Below are 14,356 nucleotides of genomic sequence, written 5' to 3' on the forward strand. Positions count from 1 at the left end.
CTCCAGACCCTTCCCTCCCCAGACCTGGCCTGACCAGGGGGACTCCCTGCAGGGCACAGAGCCCTCTATCCACCCCAGGAGCTCAGCTCCTCCCCACCCTTTCTGAAAGGTCAAGGTCATCCTCGGATCAAAGCCCTGGGCGGATCCCTGGGGTGCTCCTCATCCACCCAGCCTCCAGGACAACCGGCCAGTCACCCACCTGCTCAGTCCTCTCCGCCTGCGGCAGCCACAGGAAGCCCAGGGCTTATGAGGGCCCTTCCCCCCGCCAGCCCCGCCCAGCCCCCCCCTCTCCACCCTCCCCTCTGCTGCCAGGAGGTCCCTCCAAGACGGGGGCACAGAGGTCCCAGTGTAAAGGACCCATCTCCTGGGGGGGCCCCACACGGTGGGGTACAGACTGACCCAGGTCTTTTATCCCTCACTTCACAGGGTCTACCCCAAAGAGGGGCCTAGGAACAAAGACCACCACGGGGGGCCCTGGACACTAGATGTGGGTGAGGGGCACTGGGGTTCTTTGGCAGCTTGGGGGCAGCCTGGAGCAGCACCTGGATCCCTCCCCAGTCCTCCAGCATCACCCTCAGCGTCAGGACCCCAAACCCGAACCTCCAGGTCTGTGCATGGTCCCTGTGCCCAGCCCGCACCCACCCGGCTCTGCCCGGACGCCCTGTGCATGGGCTGTGCCTGCCCCTCCTACTCAGGCTGCAGCCTCAGCCCAGCCTCCGCGCCCTCCCAGCCCACCCTGACGGCTGATGCCGACGGCCCACAGCCTGGCAGATGTGGTCCCCGGGGGGTCAGTGCCTGCCCCGGGCCCCACCCCTGCCCAGGTAGTTGAGGGGTGGGTGGACATGATTTCCGGGTGCCCTCAGAGACCACTCTGGCCCTGCTCTGGGTTCAGCTTCTGCAAGCAGAAGAGTTTTGGGGGGAGGTGGACACAGGTTAAAAGGAGTGAGGTTCGGTGGAGGCTGGGGTGCATGGGGGTTCAGTGGGTTAAGGTCAGGGCTGGCCCTCCCAGAGCCCCGCCTTGCCCTGCTGGCCACCGTGGCCCCAGGCCTGGACGAGGAAACCGCAGCCGGGAGCCAGCTTCGCCCCAGGTCTCCGAGCCCCTCCTGCCAGCATCGGGAGCCCAGCCTTGCCCCCTGGTGGTTGGTGCTCCTCCGGCCAGGACATGCCTCGGGGCAACAGGAGCCCTGGGACCCGACTGAGCCTGGGAGCCGCCCAGCCTGAAGGCCAGGGCATCGAACCCGGACACTGCAGGGCTGAGCTGCGGGGCGTGGGGGCGTCCTGGGACCCCTTTGGTGACGAGGGCCCTGCAGACCCAAGCAGCGGCCAGCAGAGGGCGGTGGCGGCCACAGCGCAAACGGGGCTCCGGCACTCGGGACAAGCACGGACATGGGGGCTCACAGGCAGCCGGCTGAGGTGCCGCCCACCACACCCGCGAGACCATCCATTCTTCGCTGTACCCTGCCCACGGCTCGCCTGTGTGCCTGCCCCGGAGCCCGTGCCCAACAAGCCCGAAGACCACAAGCAGTGCTGGGCCTCAGCCCGCTCGGGCTGCCCAGGGCACAGCCAGGAGAGGGCGGGACAGTCAGGCATTGGCCTCGCTGAGCAGTCCTGTCCTGGAGGCCCCACGGCAGTCCACGCCCTGGTTGTCACAAGCAGGAGGCCAGAGCCCCCGCAGCCCCCGCCGTGGGGAGCAGCCCCAGGAGCCCTAGTTCTGACCTGGAGGGAGCCGGCTGGGAGTTGAGCAGAGCCCTGCCCTCCCTCCGGTGCCGGCCCTGGCCCAGGTGTGGGGCGCAGGAGGGGCCTGCTGGCAGGGTCTGGTGTGCAAGGCTGAACAAAGGTGGAAGGGGGGGGGGGGACTAGCTCTAGGAAAGTTCCAGAAAGGGAGCAAAGCTGGGCAGGGCTTGGCCTTGAAGTGTCTGCAGGGCAGAGGCCCCCAGTCAGCCTGGCCTTCGGGAGGTGGCCTCCAGGGCGGGACTGGGGCCGAGGGCAGCTTCAGAGTAGGGTCCAGTCTCCCACCCAGCTGGCCAGTGCAGGCGGGTGGTGCTGGGACTCAGCCAACACTGGACGGCAGGACGGCCCCACCCAGGACCCCTGCCCCATCCACTGCCTTGGACCTGAGGCCACAGGAAGACACAGCCCCCTCCAGACGGCTCTCTGGCACTTCCTGTGTTCCAGACGGGCCGTGAGGCACTGGCCTGCCATCCTCCCTGACCACACTGAGCTCCCTCCCTGAACCGTCCAGGGCGTGCCGGGGGCCAGCGACCAGCTCAGAGGGCAAGGCGGCCTCAGGCGCTGCCCCTGCTCGGGCGGGTGGGGCACAGTCCCTCGTGGACCACGGGCCGGGGCAGCGGGGGCTCAGTGCGGCTGAGACTCGGCGCCTTCTCTTCAAGTAGGGAGCCAGGAGGTCACGCTCACGGGCAGCACATCACATCAGACACGGGGCAGCACGTCACATCACGTCACGTCACGGACACTGGCTGCGTGCAGCCTGGGGAGGGTTTATTAGCGGGTGCAGCCGGCTTCCCGCAGCGGCAGGGCCCTGCCCTCCTCTGCACCTGGAACCCAGGCGGGTGGACACTGGACAAACACTGGACACTGGGCAGCAGGGCAGCGGCCCGGCCTCTGCCTGCCGCTGCCGTGAAGAGCGAGCCCCATGCGCTGAGCCCCACGTGGCAGGCGGCGCCACCCCGAGTCACGCCCAAGCCTGTGTCCGGCCCCAGCGGGCTCCTGGGGACGGAAGGTGCGGGAGGACGCGGCGTGCAGACAGGGTGCGGCCCAGGGCCGGGCCGGGCGCCTACCAGTCCTGGGTGTCCCAGCCCTCGTCCACCTGCGCGGCCCGCGGAGCGGCCTTCCTGGAGGCCTTGGGCCGGCCCTCCCCGCCGCCCCCCCAGGCCTCCCCGCCATCGCTGTTGTCGCTGTTCCTGTGGTTGGAGGCGGAGCCCGAGCCCCACACGTCCCAGCTGTCCGAGCTCCGCTTCTCCGCAGACGCGTCGGCGCAAGTCCAGCTGTCGCTGCTCGGGGACCGGTGGGCCTTGGCGGGGTCGGCGCTCCCGAAGGTCTCCCAGAAGCTCTGGTCGATGGCGCTGTTCTGGGAGTTGTCCCCTCCGCTGTTCTGGTAGCTCTGGCCCTCCAGGGGTCTGGGAGAGAGGGGGGCTCTGAACAGCTGCTCCCCAAGCGCCTCCCCGGAGGACAGGCCCCAGAGCTGCCCCCCGCCCAGAACCATCTTTCTCTCCGGAGCAGAGACCAGCTCAGTGTGGCTCCAGGGCCCGCTGGAGGGACGGACCGACCTGCGCCAGAGCCCGCGCCCCCTCCCCACCCAGACGGAGATGCTGGAGGAGACGGAAACCCAGAGCACTGAGCCCCGCCCTGCACTGTCCAGATGACCAGCCCAGGACAAAGGCCGCCCCACCCGAACAGCCTCAAGAGACCCTGGGAAAAGCCCAGGGAAGGGCCGTGTCAGGACGGATCTGGCACACCTGTCCGAGGGGTCCTCTGCTCTCCCAGAAAAAAAGGTGGTGACGTCCCGCCAGCCCTTGCTGCCAACTCCCTGGACCTGGAACAAGATGGGGACACAGCTCGACCCAGTCCCAGTGCCAGGGACACGGAGCACAGGAACAGCCTTCTGCTCAAAGCCCCGGCAAAGCTCCGAAACTCAGCAACACAGCCAACCCTGCGTCACCACTCACTCAAACGGGGTCTGCTGGCAGGTGCCGCCAGGGGACAGCGAGGACCATGGCCCTCAGGGACAGGAGCTCACTGGCCGGCACAGGAACAGCCACCCCCCACCCCCACCCTGGTGGTGAGGCGGAGACGAGCGTCCCCAGCTGGCCCAGCAGCCGACACTCACCAGGGAAGGTCAGCGGCAGCAAGAACAGAAGGAAGAGAGCGACAGGTCAGCGGCTGTGCAGCCCGAGGCCGTCTCCACAGCCCGGGTGCCGGCACCAAGCCCCTGCCCGCCCTCCTCACCTCCAGGGCAGGTGCAGCCTGGGGCACTCGGCCCAGAGGTGACCTGGGCACAGCGCACCAGCCCGCAGCCCGGGTGCCGGCACCGGGATGAGGAGACTGGCCCCAGCTGCGCCCGCATGTCGGCGGGCGCCCTACCTTGGACGCCAACTGAGAGACCCCACTGGACACGTCATCAAAAATCTTTCCCTCCTTCACCTGCGTGGGTTGAACACTGTCGTCACCCAAAGGGCAGCAGCCCACCACCAGCACTGACAGGACAACGCCCACCACAGCAGCTGGGCGGGGAGCCGGCTCCCTGCTGTGACCCCCACCCCAGAAGTGACGGGGAAGCGTGGGGAGCCAGTGGCATTCTGCCCCACGCTGGTCTAACACTGTGTCCTCCGGTGGCCTCTGCATCTCCCACGCCCTCCCGAGGACAGACGGCACGGCCCACACCCCAGCCCGAGTGCTTCTGCCCAGTCTGGGCTCCTCCATGCTGCCAGTTCCCGGAGGACACTCTGAAGCAGAGCATGGAACACGGACATGTGGGGGGCACGTGGGGACATGGGGGAACCACGGGGAGCACACAGGGACACGGACACGAAGACATAAACACGAGGAGCACACGCCGTGCACCAGCTCCCAGGACAAGGCCCCGGGAGACAGGAACAGCAGGCCCGAGGGCCCGAGGTCGAAAGGGCGATGCTACCTTCTCCTGGGCAGGCTTGAGGACGTTCTCATTCAGACTGTGGCCCAGCTCCGATGCCTGTGTGAAGGGCAGGGGCAGGAGAGGGAAGCTGAGGGGATCCCGGGCACCATGCTCACCCCAGGACGAGGGTCAGCACAGCAGCACCAGCAAGCCGCCCACCAGCACACAGGGCGCCACCCTCACAGCAGCTGCGCCAAGGTGGCTCCGAGCACCCCTGCCCCAGAGGCCGGGCCCGCTGCCCCAGGCTATGCGGTCGTCCAGGAGGGACCCAGGGTCGGCACGCACCCTCGGCCGGCCCGCCCGCCCGTCCAGCCGTCATCTCCAGGGGCTCCCCCAGCGCCCAGGGGTCCTGTCTGGTGGGGACAGCCTGTGAGCCAGCGCAGGTCACAGACACTCCCAAGGGGCGCAGGGGTGCGTGTTCAGCAGCCCAGCTGAGCCCCACCTGCCCTCCCACGGGCACTCGGGAGCGGGCTGGAGGGCAGGGAGCGGCCGGAGACTGATCGGGTGGGGGCAGGGCTGGGATGGCGGGGCCACGGACAAGGGCTCCGAGTCGTGCTGGCCCCCACAGCACGGGTGTGAGGGCTTTACTTCCAGGACAAGCCACCTCTGCTGTTTGGTTCAAGGCAGTGACACCGTGAAAGTCCTGCCAAGTCGCCCCAGGGGCTCCTAGGCCATCAGCGCCCACTGTATTCTGGGCCAGAGGAAGCGCAGGTCCCCAAGCAGCGTGCACGGGCCACACAGAGCGGCGAGCAGCTCTGAGCGCGAGCACAACACGCGGACACGAAGCGGGCCCAGCAGACGAGGCAGCATGCGGAGGGCTGACGCAGGCCTTACCAGCTCTGGCTGCTGCTTGGAGCCCCAGAACTTGACCCAGCAGCACAGAGACAGGGGAGAGAGGAGAGAGCAAGGCAGTAGAGCACGGGCACCCCAGAAACACCTCGACTTATGGCACCAGCATCACCCCAACAAGCCCCAAAGTGACCTCAGAGCCTCCTTCCCTGCCGCTGAACCTGACTGATTTCCACTCCCAACTGACCACCGGCAGAACCGGGTGCGCGAGGGTTTCAGGGGCCCGCAGTGGGGGCTCAGAGAGAAGTAGAACAGGGGTCCCCCACGGGTGGGGAGAAACCACCCCACCTCACTCAGGGCCTGGAACAGCCCTGTGGCCGCTGCCTCGAGTCCTGCTCCCAACCCTGGGAGGACGGACCTGCACAGAGACCTGGCACCTCCTGGGGACTGCAGGGGCCACGAACAGGGTCTGAAGAAAACAGGGCTGAGGCCCGAGACGCCCGCCTACAGGAAGAGGTGGCGCTGACCGGCAGAGATCAGCTCCAGTCCCGAGAAGGTGCCAGTTCCGCAGCTCAGCCCAGCTCCAGCGACGCTGAGCCTCCCTCCCGGTGGTGCCAGCCGCCTGCCTGTCTGCCTGACCAGGAGGCTCTGCACAGCGGCCTCGTGGCCGCCCGGCACCCGGTGCAACGGACGGGATGTCTCGGCCCCACAGCCCTAAGCGGGTGCAGCCTCTTACCCTGTCTGCCAAACCCGCAGGCCCCTGAAGTAACGTGTGCTGCCGCGAGCTTGGGAGACAAACCCACACACGGCCCGTCAGTACCCAGGCCACACACAGCACTGTCCCCTCCCCCAGCTCCGGGCTGAGGAGGCACCCCAGGGCACCCCAGACGCCTGACGGGATGTCAGACCAGGAGTGACAGAGCTCAGGCCTCAGAAGCCCCCGTTACCTTTTGACTGGCCTGGGATCCGAACTTGGTAGCCTGAAAGAGAAACGAAGGGCTTGCTATGGTCCTCAGTGGCCGCCATGCATCCCCCTGGGCGCGGACGCCGCCCCGCGGCCAGCCTGCCGATGCCACCAAGGCTCCAGTGCTCGCCCTGCGGTGGTCCCAAGGGCTGAGAGCTGCCCAGCACACCAGCCCCACTGAAGAGAGGCTGGTGGGGGTGGGGCGCCCCTGCAACCCCTGGGCAACTGTCCTATTAGCTCTGGGATGCAGGACCCCCACCAGCGGGGGCGCCGCCCCAATCCCACCTTCAGTGTCATTCCCACAGCCCAGCCCACGCAGCTGCCCTCCGGGATGCCACTCACTTTGCCCGGCACTCCCATCACTATCCTAACAGGAGAGCCTGGCCGCACATTCCAGCTGAAAGGTGCCTGGAGCCCCCCGGCCACAGCCCCTTCAGAGACGAGGCCCTGAGAGAACCGGCAGAGGCCATAGGGCTAAGGGGTGGTGCTCCAGGGGCGGGAGCCCCTCAACTCCGGGCTCCTCCCAGGGCCTCCCCTGCAGGCCGGCCAGGCTGTGCGTCCGGGGCAGCGATGCGGAGACGGTACTTACACCTTCCTTAGCCACAGAGGCGAACTTGCTGGCTCCAGTGGTGAAGCTGCTCCAGCCCTGGAAGGAGCAGGGCCGCGTCAAGACTCCACCCGGACGCCTACCGACCACTCTGACCCACCGCCCTGTCCACCTCCCAGGAGGGCTGACCACCTCCAGCCCGACAGACAGGAAGAACTTGGAAGAGCCAGGCCTGGACCACAGGGTGGCGCCCTCTCAGGGGGGGAGGAGCTAGCACCCACCCAGGGTGGGCCACCTGGGCTGCTGCAGCCGCTGCAACCTGTCTCTTCTGTCTGAGCTCCAGGTTTCCCGTGGAGCCTCCAGAACAAACCTAGACTACTTAGGAACATAAACACCTGACTGAATTCAACCAGAGCCTTTCACTCCTGAAGAAATGCAAAAGGCCGTGCACGCAGGAGACACTCGGCCCGCTCAGGTACCTACAGGAGGCTGGGACACCTCTGCAGGTGGCGGCTTGCTCCCCCACAGCAGGCTTCCAGCCACAAAGCTGCGACCAGGCCCCAGAGACCCAGCCGAGACGGGCGATGGGTGGTTAGAAATAACTGAGAAGTTGTGCCCTGGCCAGTTCGGCTTAGCAGCTGGAGCGTGGGCCTGCGGTCCAGAGAAACCCAGGTTCGGTTCCTGCTGAGGGCATGTACCTCGGTTGCAGTTTGTCCCCGGCCCTGGTTGGGTCGTGAGGGTGGCAGCCACTCGATGTGTCCCTTTCACATCAATGTTTCTCTCTCTCTCCCTCTCACTCTATCTGAACAAAAAATGGAAAAATGTCCTCAGATGAGGATTAAAAAAAAAACTGAGAAGCTGCCCCCTTTGGAAGCAAGTGTGCACAGGGCAGGACGGAGAAAGGGGCAGAGTGAACCGCCTGCCACGCCTGAGTCAGGATCCCAAAGGAAAGGCCGGGGCCCTGGCCAGTGTGGCCCAGCGGTTAGAGCGTCGACCTGCAGACCAATGAGTTGTAGGTTTGATTCCGGTCAAGGGCACGTGCCTTGGTTGCAGTTCGGTCCAGGCCCTGGCTGGGGTCGCGTGGGAGGCAGCTGGCCGATGGCTTTCTCACATCGATTCTCTCTCTCTTCCCCACTCTATCTGAAGACAAACGGAAGAACACCCTCGGGCTCCCTCCAGCTTCTTCACGCCACGCGGCGCCGCTGTGGCCGCCCTGCGGTGGCTCCGCTTCCACCCTTGCTTCCTGCACTTGGCCCTTCGAAGACCCTGTCCCACCACCTGGCCAGGCCTCGGGTATTTCAAGTTTCCCATCACATGACGCAACGCCGCTTTTTAAAAACAGCGCAAGTTTCCTCGGAACACAGTGGTTTGACCCGGCGCGGCCGAGGGCAGGCCGGGACCACGCGTGGCTGAGGGTGCCGACCCCAGAGGACGCCGGGCTTATGCTGCTTGGACCCGTCCCCTCTGCCACCAAACCATCTTTCCGGCTGGCCAGCAGAGCAGCAAGAGACCCGACATGGGCTGCGTCAGGCGGGGCCTGCACCCCCGGGGAGAGCCGGCCACACAGGTCCACAGGGGACACCTGTTCTTCGGAGGAAATGCGCCTTGTTGACTTGAAATGTGTGTTTGTGCCGAAGGAACTAAGTGAGTGACAGCTTGGAAGCTGAACGACACAGCAGACGTCTGGGGAGGGGAGGAGAGGGGAGGGGAGGGGAGGGGGGACCCGCTCAGACTGCCCCGGGCCGGCCTCCGCTCCAGGAGGCCCTGGGTGCTCGGACGCGGGTGCACTCTGGCAGGACGGCGGGCTCACCGAGTACAGGGACGACATGGCGCTGTTGAGGAAGTCGTCGTCCTTCTTCGGAGGCGGCACCGTGTTCCCAAACCCCACGTAGCGGCTCTCCTGGGCCCTGACAAGGAAGCACAGCCACCGCGCTGCTCACTGGGGCCCCCTGCTGCCCGGCCAGGGAGCGCCACACGGCAAGGTCCCGGCCAGCTCAGGGACAGCAGGAACGTCCCAGCACTGTACCCAGGCCCCGGTACCACTCATCACCAGCCAGGCAGAGCCCAGCACAGAGGCGTGTCCTTCCCACTCAACACTGGGCTCCTCCCCACTCCAGACCCCATTCACGGCAGGGCTTGTGCCCGCCCTGGGCCTCACCCCTGGTAGGTGCCGAGGTCCTCGCTCAGCCAGTCCTCAAAGGCCTTGTCGGAGGAGGCGGTGGAGCTCTGTGCCGGGCCAGAGGCTCTGAAATGGAGCCACAGGTTGGTATGGCCGCCAGGGGGCAGCAGATGCCCACCAGGCACCACAGGGCCTCTGAGAGGTACTGTCCAGACCACCTGGTCACACCTGGGCTCCTCCAAAGACAGAGCACAGGAGGCCGAGCTGGACTCCAGCTCTTTCCAAAGGCAGCTCATGACGCCAACAGAAAGCAGTGCGGAGAGTGCGCCTCACAGATGGGACCTAACAGCAGGGACACCTGGACCTAACACGCAAGGGCAGCAGGTGGGGCAGACCCTGGCACCCCCGGTGTGAGTGAGGAGCCTGCTGAGACCCGCCACACCGGACACCAGCCTCCGGCATGTGAGACAGGACAAGCGCCATAGCAGCGCTGACCTGAAGCCTCCTGCACTGGGGGAGGTGGGTGGCCCTCAGGCAGCACAGGAGGCTAAGCACCTACAGGGCTGCGGCACAGGAGGCTGAGCACCTACAGGGCTGCGGCACAGGAGGCTGAGCACCTACAGGGCTGCGGCACAGGAGGCTGAGCACCTACAGGGCTCATCACAGGAGGCTGAGCACCTGCAGGGCTGCGGCACAGGAGGCTGAGCACCTGCAGGGCTGCGGCACAGGAGGCTGAGCACCTGCAGGGCTGCGGCACAGGAGGCTGAGCACCTACAGGGCTCATCACAGGAGGCTGAGCACCTACAGGGCTGCAGCACAGGAGGCTGAGCACCTACAGGGCTGCGGCACAGGAGGCTGAGCACCTGCAGGGCTGCGGCACAGGAGGCTGAGCACCTACAGGGCTCATCACAGGAGGCTGAGCACCTACAGGGCTGCGGCACAGGAGGCTGAGCACCTACAGGGCTGCGGCACAGGAGGCTGAGCACCTACAGGGCTACAGCGTGCTGTGGCACATTCTAGCTGGCGCCTGCGGAGTGGGGAGGCAGCCGCTGTTCTTCTAGACCCGTCTTCACTGGTTGACTGGAGCTTGTACGCTCTCATAACCTGAAAGGTCGTTCTCCCACTGACTTCGGGAAGAGCTCGCACTGTAGCTGTTTCCAGGACAGCACAAGGACCCTGAGCTAAAGCTAAGGTCAGGACCGGGCCGAGAGCAGCGGCCAGAGGAGCGGCTACCGGTGGGCAGTGGATGTCAGCAGCTTGGACTGTGGCGGGGTCCAGTTCTGTGCAGGTGATGACTCCAAAGACCATTCTCTGCCTTCGGCCAGAGTGGCCACCTGCCAAGGGGACACGGAATCAGAGAGCCCAGACCTGGCAGGGTAGCTGTGGATGGCGCTGGCTCCGGTGAACCCCCAGGCTCAGTAGCCATGGGAGAGGGTCTCTGTCTCGTGTGAACATGAGACCAGGTCTTTGCAGTGGTGCCAGTGAGTTCTTGGTCAGGGGCTGCAACCCCAAATGCCCAGGACCACCTCTATCCCCCGCAGGCACTTCTGTCTTCGGGAGTATTTTAACCAAGATGGACAGAGGCATGGGGAGGAAGACCCATCCTTCACCTCGCTAACCACAGACTATCTGCTTCCCCGGAGGCAGGGGGGCAAAAGGGCAGACAGGAGCCACATACTCTTCTGTCCATGGACTGGAGCCACTAAAGCCCTGAGGGAGCAGCCTGGGCACTGCTGGGGGCCTCACCTTGTCCCTGAAGAGGGCGGCCGCCTTGCTGTTGTACTTGTCCTGCAGGGACCAGCAGGGGTCATAGTCCTCCTGAGACTCCAGGAACTGCCGGAACTTAGCATTCCCACCAGCTTTCATCTTCTCCAGTTCCATGTCCTTCCACTTGTCCATAGTGACGGAGCGCACAAAGCTAAAGGCAGGGGCGATGCAGTTACTGAGAGCTGGGTACCGAGACCACCCACACCCAACTGGTGACTAGACACGTGTGCTTCCTGGGACAGAAGCGCCCGGCCACGAGGCCTCTGAGGGCGCGAGGAGCACTGAGGGAGGTGCCTGAGCTTTGCCAGCACCCGCCACCTGCGGGCAGGCCCTCGGGGAGCCGAGTGGCAGGCCGGGCACTGACCTGAGGTGCACTCCGAGCCCGCGGTGTCTCCCTGAGCACTCCAGGCAGATCCAGATGCCGTAGGTCACACTCACCCACTGAGGGTTGAACGCGCCACACTCAAAACACACCTGCAGAGAGGGCCATGTGCGACTTGCCCAGGCGGCTCAGGGCAGGGCCCAGGGACCCCAAAGACCCAATGGGTGATGGGGAGGGTGGGCTCTGGGGCTTCCAGCTTCTGGAGGTCTGGGAGCCCTGACCAAAGCACAAAAGAAAAGCAGAGGCTCACATTGTTTTCATCCTGCACCCTGACTTCCTTCAGAACTTTCCGGGTTCTTGGGCTGGCCATGATGCTGCAGAAAAGAAAAATAAGCTCTTAAAACTTACAAATAGCCCTGGCCTGTTTGGTTCAGCAGTTAGAGCATCAGCCTGTGGTCCAGAGAGACCCGGGTTCGGTTCCCGCTCAGGGCATGTACCTCGGTTGCAGTGTGTCCCTGGCCCTGGTTGGGTCGTGAGGGTGGCAGCCACTCGATGTGTCCCTTTCACGTCGATGTTTCTCTCTCTCTCTCTCTCCCTCCCGCTCTATCTGAACAAAAAATGGAAAAATGTCCTCGGGTGAGGATAAAAAAAAACAAAAACTCACAAATAGGTCACTTCACAAAAAGAAAAACACCATCAAGTGCAAAAATACTACAAGGCAGAGCTTGGGGAACTGCTTCCGGGAGAAATACTTTCCAAGAAAGACCCGGAGCAACCCTGCCCGGTGTTACGCAGCGGTTAGAGTGTCAGCCCAGGACCAAAGGTTCTCGGGTTCGATTCCAGGTCACCGGCATGTACTGGGTTACGGGCTGGATCCCAGCTGGGTGTGGGTTGTGGGGAGGCAACCCACTGATGTGCCTCTCGTGATGGGGTTTCCCTCTCTCCCCCTCCCCGCTTCTATTTTCTCTAAAAAAAATCAGTGGAAAGAAACATCCTGGGGTGAGGACAAGAAAAAAACAACAAAAACAAAACTGGTGGTTTGCAACCAGGTTGTTTGACAGGCCGGACGCGGAGCACAGTTCTACACAAATCCACGCAAACAGGGAGAAAATGTCACGCTCTCCCCCGCCCCCTCCCAGACGGTCATCCACCGCCAAGGGCCGGGCCCCGACACCCGCCGGGAGGCGTGCAAGCCCGGGGCTCCGCTGTGTCCAGGCCGGGTCCTGGGTCCGAGGGAGGGCCAGGCCGCGGCCGGCGGGGCCCCGCGGGGCGCGTGGGCAGCGTCGGGGGAGAGGGCCGGGGGCCGGGGGCCAGGGTCCGAGCGGGGGCGGCGCCGAGCCGGGGCCGGTGGGCGGGGAACGGGGGCTGGGGCCGCGCGCTTACCGGGCGCGCTCGATCCTGTGCACCGGGGTCGACGGGTCCGGGCCGGGGTCGCGCCGCGAGCTGCACCGAGGGCTCTCGCCGGCCGCCTACCCCGCCGCCACCAGCTTCCGGCTACGTTGCTCCTCGCAAGGCATCACGGGAAGCCGGGGGCTGCTGGCAGGGGCGGGACTTCCGCCTCTGCCCGCCCGCCGGAAGCACCGCCAGCCGCCGTCGCCATGGGGACGCGTCACCGGCGCGGCGCGGCCAGGCGGTGGGGCGCGGAGCGCAGCGGGAGGCGCGCGGACAGCCCGGGCGGCTCGGGTCCTCCAGGCGCCGCCCCCGCTGGGCCTGCAGCCTGATGCCGCCTCCCGCGGGTCCGCCCCGCTGGGCCCGCCGTCCTCGCGCGGACACGGAAATGCGCTCGCGCGTCCTGTGTCGGCGCCAGTGGGAGGCCGTGGGTGGCTTAGGGGACCCCGGCCGATGACGTCAGCAGGCTCCAAGGAAAGGGGCGGAGGTCCCGCAGCCTGGAAGGAGTCAGGGCCACTGGCAGCTCGGGTGGCGGCCTCGCCAGCCCCGGACCGGCAGGGGAAGCTCCGAGAATGGACAGCTGACCTCTCTGACCTCTGGCCCGTTGGTCTGACTTTGCCTCCCGCTGGCCCAGCGCATCGCTGCAGTGGGAGGTGGAGGCTGGGAGGGGGTGGGGCCGCTGGACAGACAGAGAGACAGAGACCGAGAGACGGGAGGTGGAGACGGACAGCAGGCGGGTCTCCTAACACTGACCTTGGCAGCGGCTAAAAGCCGTTATGCGAGGAGTAAGCTCCCGAGCGTGGATGTGTGAGTTCGGAAAGGGAACTGGGATGATCTCCAGGGGCGTACAATTGCAAACGATTTTTTGGTTTTGTTTTTACTTGGTGCTCTTCTGTGCATTCCACCGATTTTCACTGATCTGCGTAGCTTTCGGAACCATCAAGTATAAACACTTTCACTGAGCTATGATTTATATTCGGTAAAAGGTACAGTTCCGCCCTGGCCGGTGTGACTCAGTTGATTGGGCGACCTCTGGTGCACCAAAAGGTCACCGGTTGGGTTCCACTCAGGGCCCATACCCAAGTTTCAGGTTCAAGCCCCAGTGGGGGTCAACTGATAGATGTTTCTCTCTCTCTCTCTCTCTCAAATCAATAAAAACATATTTTTAAAAAGATTGTTTTTAAAATAAATAACTAAAAATAAAATGTATACTCCAGTGAGCTTTGACCAACGCATACCCCACTGTAACCTCCACCAGGGGTTACATTGCTCTCATTTCTAGCCTCAGACCTCAGTTTTGTCTGTTCCGGAACATCACAGAAATGGAGTCACACCGTAGGTCGCCTTCTGTGTGCGGCTCTTTCACTGAGCATCCTGTTTCCAAGGCTCCTCTACCTTGCAGCACGAACCAGGGCCCCGCATTCCTTTTAATTGCCGAATACAATTTCATTCAATGAATAGACCACTCTGTTCATCCATCCACATAATGGACACTGGAGTCGTTTCTAAGTTCTGGCAATGATGAGTAAAGCTGCCCTGAAACTCCTGTGTAAGTCTTTTTGCAGGCATGTGTCTCATTTCTCTTCTTTAATTACTTAGCAGTGACATTGCTGGGAGGTGGGGGAGGTGTGTGGACCCTCGTGAGAAGGTGAGAGTCCCCCACCGTTGGGTACCTCCCCCAGCAGTCTGAGCGCGCCAGTCTTCCCACAGCTTTGTCAACACTTGATATTGTCAGCCTCGTTATTGCAGCCACTCTAGTGGGTACAAAGTGGCATCTCACTGCACTTCAATTTGCCGTTCCCCAC

The 14,356-nt window shown here is 64.4% G+C and overlaps 1 protein-coding gene across 4 annotated transcripts; it reads right to left on the reverse strand.

Moving 5' to 3' along the window:
- Positions 1-2,466: 2,466 nt before the first annotated feature.
- Positions 2,467-12,614, reverse strand: ARFGAP1 (ADP ribosylation factor GTPase activating protein 1). Of its 4 annotated transcripts, XM_036245475.1 has the most exons (14): positions 12,546-12,613; positions 11,473-11,536; positions 11,205-11,314; positions 10,820-10,991; positions 10,307-10,407; positions 9,113-9,199; positions 8,765-8,861; positions 6,997-7,053; positions 6,391-6,423; positions 5,489-5,518; positions 4,655-4,711; positions 4,102-4,161; positions 3,477-3,553; positions 2,467-3,137 (listed from the first exon to the last, which is right to left on the reverse strand). In XM_036245475.1, exons 2-14 carry the CDS (start codon positions 11,530-11,532, stop codon positions 2,795-2,797), a joined length of 1,284 nt encoding a protein of 427 aa, XP_036101368.1. In that variant the 5' UTR covers positions 11,533-11,536; positions 12,546-12,613; the 3' UTR covers positions 2,467-2,794. The 4 variants fall into 4 exon arrangements, with proteins under 4 accessions (XP_036101368.1, XP_036101369.1, XP_036101370.1 ...); XM_036245476.1 differs by lacking the exon at positions 5,489-5,518 and having other exon boundaries at positions 12,546-12,612; XM_036245477.1 differs by lacking the exons at positions 4,102-4,161; positions 5,489-5,518 and having other exon boundaries at positions 12,546-12,614.
- Between the last annotated feature and the right edge of the window lie 1,742 nt (positions 12,615-14,356).

The sequence above is a fragment of the Molossus molossus genome, unplaced genomic scaffold (genome assembly GCF_014108415.1).
Source record: "Molossus molossus isolate mMolMol1 unplaced genomic scaffold, mMolMol1.p scaffold_m16_p_6, whole genome shotgun sequence".
NCBI lineage: Eukaryota > Metazoa > Chordata > Mammalia > Chiroptera > Molossidae > Molossus > Molossus molossus.

Excerpts from the sequence above, each read along its gene's own strand:
- ARFGAP1 (XM_036245475.1), bottom strand. The coding sequence starts at position 11,532 with ATGGCCAGCCCAAGAACCCGGAAAGTTCTGAAGGAAGTCAGGGTGCAG. Across the intron at positions 7,054-8,764 it reads CCATGTCGTCCCTGTACTCG|GGCTGGAGCAGCTTCACCAC; the intron begins GTGAGCCCGCCG and ends TGCTCCTTCCAG. Across the intron at positions 4,162-4,654 it reads TCAAGCCTGCCCAGGAGAAG|GTGAAGGAGGGAAAGATTTT; the intron begins GTAGCATCGCCC and ends CAACCCACGCAG.